The 6,495-nt window shown below is 34.9% G+C and overlaps 1 protein-coding gene across 1 annotated transcript; it reads right to left on the minus strand.

The window, feature by feature from the left end:
* Positions 1-3,518: 3,518 nt before the first annotated feature.
* LOC128164875 (uncharacterized) lies at positions 3,519-6,239 on the minus strand. The gene has a single exon (XM_052828934.1). The coding sequence runs from the start codon at positions 6,237-6,239 to the stop codon at positions 3,915-3,917; it is 2,325 nt and encodes a 774-aa protein (XP_052684894.1). The 3' UTR covers positions 3,519-3,914.
* Positions 6,240-6,495: the final 256 nt, after the last annotated feature.

Raw genomic sequence — 6,495 nt, forward strand, 5'->3', positions numbered from 1 at the left:
TACCAGTTACAGTTGGTGATAAGTCCATCAAAGAAGTCGAGCCCTCATCTACCTTGGGAGTGTGGTGGACAGACTGGGTGGCACAGACTCTGACATTAAGTCAAGAATTGGCAAGGCAAGGACTGCATTTTCCATGCTTAAAAACATATGGTCCTCTAAGAACGTCCGCATTATCACCAAACTGCGGATCCCTAACTCCAGCGTTTAGTCCATCCTACTATATGGAGCGGAGACATGGAGGACAACATAAACATCCCTGTAGAGGATCCAGACCTTCTACAACATCTGTCTCAGGCGCATCTTCAACATCAGATACCCTAAAGAGATCTCAAATGAAGACCTATGGCGGAAAGGAGGACAAGAAGCAATGGGAATGCAAATAAGACGTCGGAAGTGAGGCTAGATAGGATTTGAGGAAACCACTATCCAGCATTACACGCCAAGCCCTTACCTGGAATCCACAGGACAAGAGGAAAAGGGGTCGTCCAAGAAACTCCTGGAGTTGGGATGCAGAGGCATAGCTACAGGCACTAGATATGACCTGGAACAGTGCCACCAGAGCAACCCAGAACCGTGTTTGTTGGAGGACTGTTGTTGATGGCCTATGTTCCTCACGGAACGACAGGCCTAAGAAAGTAAATAAGTAAGTAATTTTTCAAAAGTTAATCTTTTCATTTAATACTAGATGGTACCCCGCGCAAGCGCGGAAATTAACACTGTACACATTATTGTCATACATGTAATAGCTTTTCAAAATGCTTGCCTGACTAAAAATATTTTCAATGGAAGCATGCATGTGTCAATTAAGCTATCTTATCAGAAATGAATTTTAATTTTCGCTGCTGATCATAAATTTATAAACGGAACGTGCAAATAAGACGAATTGTCGGCCTTTTCTTCGATCTAGAACATGTACATTATAACACTTGAAATTCGATTATTTTCTTAATTCAACTTTTTTAGGAATAAGTGAATGTAAGCTTGAAATCTGGATATTAAATAGTCATTTTTAATTGTATTTGTTATATTAAGATGCAAAATCAACTGAAAGGCACTTTTAAACATTTCCAACCATATGAAAGGGTATACAAATACGTATTGTTTTTAAATGTGTGTGGGGCAGCTTCATCAAACTCATCTTGACAAGCAATTAAAAAAGGGTGGATTCACAAATTCATGAGAGAAAAAACCCTAACTGTAACTTCAATTCAATTAGAATTCCTCATTTGCAGTTTCATTTATTACATGCTCCAACAAAAGTGGAAGGGGGGGGGGGCAAATCCATGATATTTCCATTTATTATATAAAGTTAAGAAAAGTGCTCGTTGTAAAAAAACGTCGGGAGGGGGAAGCAGCCCCCCCCCCTCATCCCAACCACCGATGCTACGTGCCTGTGATGTAAACACACGGTGTGCTCTGTGGTATTCTCATGTTTCCAACGGACTTGTCCACTTATCGCCGCGCCAAAAAAAAAAGCTGAGAAAGTCACCCAGTGGAATAATAATTTTCAGGTCAAAAGTGAATACACTATCTGTTGAATTACATAATTTATTCCATAACAATCATAACGGGCGGGAGTACAATTAATCTGCATACTTATTTTATAACTGTTTGAGGAGCAAGCGTGTAGCGGTAGATCCTTTTTAAAGTAATCTACAGCAACTGTGCATGTTGTATTTTTAAATTGTAACTTTGCAAAGACTGCTCTCTGCAAAATATGGGCCCCTCGTCCAAAACCATTGTCATATCCACTCCAAAATAAACGTATGCGGACTTCAAACCGTGGCTGCAGACGATACCCGTGGAAAGTTTTCTATTACAAAAGCGTGACTGGTGATGCGCAGTTTGACATAGAAACTGATCAGTTTCATAACTTATTCGAATTTCTCAAACACAGACTGTTTAATTCCTTCCCAGAATTCCAATTTATGCAAGCGCTTTTGCAGTTTCATCCTAACTGAATAAGTCAGCCCGCGGGCTGACTAATTATCTGTTCAATAATGTCCAAGGTTTACAACCAATCTGACGTGGTATAAAAAAGTATGAAATTAAAACACGCTAGGTTATGCATTATTATTCATTTGAATGCATATTTTTAACCAGAGTTGTCAGATTCAAAGTATCTGGCCGATGGTTAACTCGCCCTACACTTTCCGCCATGATGTCAATTAGTCAACCCGTTTCTGAGCACCCCGTTCTCGTAAGTTCTTTCAATTCATACTTATTATAAAATCGCATGTATTAATAGACGTCTAAGATATCTGCCCTCGATGCATTATTAACTCGTCCTACACTTTTCGTTAATTAGTCAATCCGTGTTTTGGGTTACCCCATTCTGGAAAGTTCTCAAGCGAATGTGTATCAAAACTAAAATCGGCAATTAAAGAAACGAATTGACCCATTTTATGTACTCAACATTTGTCAAATCTTAACTTTGTCAGATCTTGTATGTATTGTCTTAATAGGCTTACAGTAAATATATTCACTCTTTAAGTAATCATTCAATCTTATTTCATTGCAAGTACATGTATATATATTTTGATGCAAACTATCCCTGACTTAAATCTGCCAAAGCGTGTCCACCAACTTACTCTCATTTTAGCTATTTCGGGCTTGTTTATCGAAAATGAAAGCACATGTGGGTTTTTAATTAATTGCACAATAATAACTTATCAGTTAAAATTCAATTATGCTTTACGGACACCATCACAGATGTGAAATACCAACGGTGTAAGCAAGTTTTCTGGTGCAGGCATTTTGTAGTTTATTTGCAAATGCCGTAATTTAAAAGTATAGATATAAAATGTGTGGAAATCGTGAAAAAAAATATTATTTGGCAAATCATGAGTCACCATGTGTCTTTAATTTAACTTTAATTTATAATATACTGTCTTTGGTATATCTCATTTTTCTGTTATTGGAACTTTATTTCATAACAAAGCAATTATACATTCGCATTAAACATCACAATTTCAAACTGATAAACAAACAAAGAATCAGATACATAAAACCGGACTTATTAAATTGAAACATGTACATATGTATAAAAAATAAAACATTGAAGAAATCTTTAATCAATTACAATTATCAGTTCACTCGATCATGATTCAAACATATTTTACAAATTACACAACTCGATTTCAACAAAATTAACACAACCTTTGAAATAGAATCATCATGATATCAATAACTTTCGGCAAGTCAGATTCTACGTATCATTTTCACACCGATTGTCCATGCTTTCCATAGAATGTGGAAAAGACAAGTCAGAGTGTTTTATTTTATTTTTACAAAAACCAAATACCACTAGAAAAAGAGTTTTAAACTTTGTTATCATTTTCTCTTTCGAGTTGCCAGAAAAGAAAAATAAACACTTCTTACTACGCAATAAAAAATTGTTACGATATTGATTCTAGTAAACAAAACTTCAATAACCAAAGGAAATTGATTAAGTGAAAACCATTGTAGTTTTTATGTCATCAACTTAATCGCACGCTACATTAGTTCATTTCATACACCAATACCTTCCTTGTTAGAGGTTTATGAATTTAAGGTGGCAATTAAGCACCAAGAAATGTAGTATTTACTATAAAAGATAAGCATTAAAAAAACTCCAAAGAGGGCAGTCCTTTAGGTCAGGTACTAAAATACTAAGATGCCCTGGCATTTGTTAAGGCATTGTAATTTATGCATTCAATGACAATACATGTAATTACAAATACAAGGATAAAACAGAAGGTTGCACCGAGAAAGACCAAGGCGAACAATAATAACTAAACTAAGGAGGTCAGGGACTTGGATTCAATGAAATGAAAGCAATATGTTGCTATGGTCAAATTGTGGAAGAATATAAATTCAGCAGTGCTTTCCCGCTTAAATAAGTGTAGGATATGTTCTTATCATAAAAGAAACATTTATCCAAGAAACACTGTAGATACCACTACATCTAAATTTTGAGGGTTATTCTTTAAACCATTTATCCACTTTAAAACTAGTCCTATTCTTTTATCGGGATTTTTTATTGTCACCCAGTCATGAATGTTGGCAGCTGCCTCCGGTAAGTTATATCGTAATTTTTCCGGTAGTTCGCAATTGTCTGCAATTATTATTAGCACTCTATTTGTAGAAATCAAACCCATTTTAATACAATGGAGAATTGTCTCCAACTGAATATCAACAAACTTTTCTTCCTCTAAATATGCGGACGTCAGATAAAATATCAAATGCTCACACTTTTTAAGCAGGTCACAATGTATATTAAATACTGACTTTCCACTTCTGTTTATCAAACATTCCTCGAAAATAAAACCCGTTGTAATATTTTCTTTTCTCAGTGGAACTACGAGATGGTCATAAACCGAACCCCTATCAGAATCACCACAGAAAACGTAACAGCAATATGACGAACTACATCTTACGGCTGAGCACTGCCCAGCGATTCCATAAATTGGTTGTCCTAATATCATTTTACTGATCGGTTGGAGTACGCTGCATCTGTACCATTTCCACCATTTATACAGAGAAAAAATACAAAATAAAAGCAAAAATATTACGACTATCAGTTCGAGCACAACACGTTCTATCAAAAACAAAGTATGGTGTTTTTCAAACCAGAGATAATCCAAACTTAGTTTCTGTAGATTTTGTATTATTTCTTCTTTCCTGTCCTTCGTTGCTTTGTCCATTTTGTAGAAATACGGCAAATCTGGAAGAACATATATCTTGTCTGGATGTTTAACTAGTCGAAAGATAAAAGAATTGCTCTTTTTGTCATAAACTCGTCGAAAATACTCGACAGAATGAATGCCAAAAACACTCGACCCAGCACAAGCGGTAAAGCGGGTTTCATATAATTTTAAGTAGTTTGTTAAAATATGCGAGGACTCATACATGTTTGGAACAAAAAACCAATTCATTGCCGTTCCATATATGACGTATAGATATGACAAACTTGAACACATTGTGGTTAAACCAGGTTTTCTATTGTAATGTGCCCCATTTACGTAATAATATTGGATCAAGTCTTCATTTTCACCAATGAAAAACATCGGTTTCCATCTAATATCAATTGTTCCCCCAGGTGTTGCATAGATGTAGAATTCTCTCCCTGAATATTTTACCACATTGTACTGAGCCATAATGATTTCATGACTTTTAATTATGGGCGAAGCTTTTTTTCTTTGAAAATGTAACTTTCCTCCAATATAATTGTACATCTGGAAAGTGCATGTGAAATTCCCAAACCCGATATCGTCGATGAAATCAATGTCTATGTCGCTGCTTATTTCATTATAAGGAATACTTCTTTCAACATTGTTTTTAATGTAGCAACCACTGTAATTTGAACAAAGATTACTTCCATTTAAAGACCAAAAAACACTAAAAAGGCCAGTAGATAGTGCAGAACAAGGCAGGTTTACGCTTTCGCCGATTCCAACGTTATACGTCAATCGTTGATATGGATATTTAGTTCCTTTCGAGTCCTCTAATTGTAATCTCGACAAGCTTGATGTCTGATAAAGTTTTTTCCCAGTGGATCGAAATAAGTTTTTATCAAGACTAAAGGTCCTTTCATAGGCGTTTATGTTACTCACATTTAATTCATCGTAGATAAAAATTTGATCATAAGAAGACCACGCTGTCAGAAATCCGTCTTTGCTTTCCTTTATACAGTTAAACAACTCTATACAATTACTACATATACTATATACAAAGAAAGTCAATATAAATGAATGGATCAACGTCACAAATAAATACGCAAACAACCTCAAGAGATCATACCGCCGAACAATAGACAATAGATAAAAGCAGATAAATCGAAAAATTGAATACATAACCAGAAAAAAGTGGTTCCATTCCACTTGAGCCATTATATTGTCAGGTATATAGGCGTTCATATTGGCGTATCTTAGAACGAATGGAATAAGACACACCATACAATGATAGGGAAAATAGGGACGGTAGCATTGAATCTGAAACCTTGTCAAATCCTTTTCTTTTGACGAAACATATATCAGACCAACTAATAGAACAATCAAAAATGTAAAAATATAAAACAAAAGTGTTCTGTAATACGTATAGGCAAGGATAGGTTCCGATGAGTTTTCATAATATGAATTATCACTGGTAACAGACCTATACTTCTGTACGTCCAAAAATCCATACACTTGGAAAAATATTGGCAAGAACAGAAAAATCGTTATAGATACCACACCGTACAGGAAATCTATCCGTTTCATTTTCGATACTGTAATAAATACATAAATAAATAAATCATAATGATAAGTAAATAAATTAATAAATCATAATGATAACAACAATAATAATAAGGAACTAGAGCAAAGCTCGTTGCAAAGCAACGAGTGGGTCTTCCGATAATGTCGAAGGTAAAGCTTAAACTGTCTCTAAGAAGCAGAGTTCTTAAACCAATAAACATAAGTAAATAAAACAAAAAGAAAAAAAAATCGAATTATTTTTGGTACGAGTTCACAAAAT

Source organism: Crassostrea angulata, chromosome 10 (genome assembly GCF_025612915.1).
Source record: "Crassostrea angulata isolate pt1a10 chromosome 10, ASM2561291v2, whole genome shotgun sequence".
Taxonomy (NCBI): domain Eukaryota; kingdom Metazoa; phylum Mollusca; class Bivalvia; order Ostreida; family Ostreidae; genus Magallana; species Magallana angulata.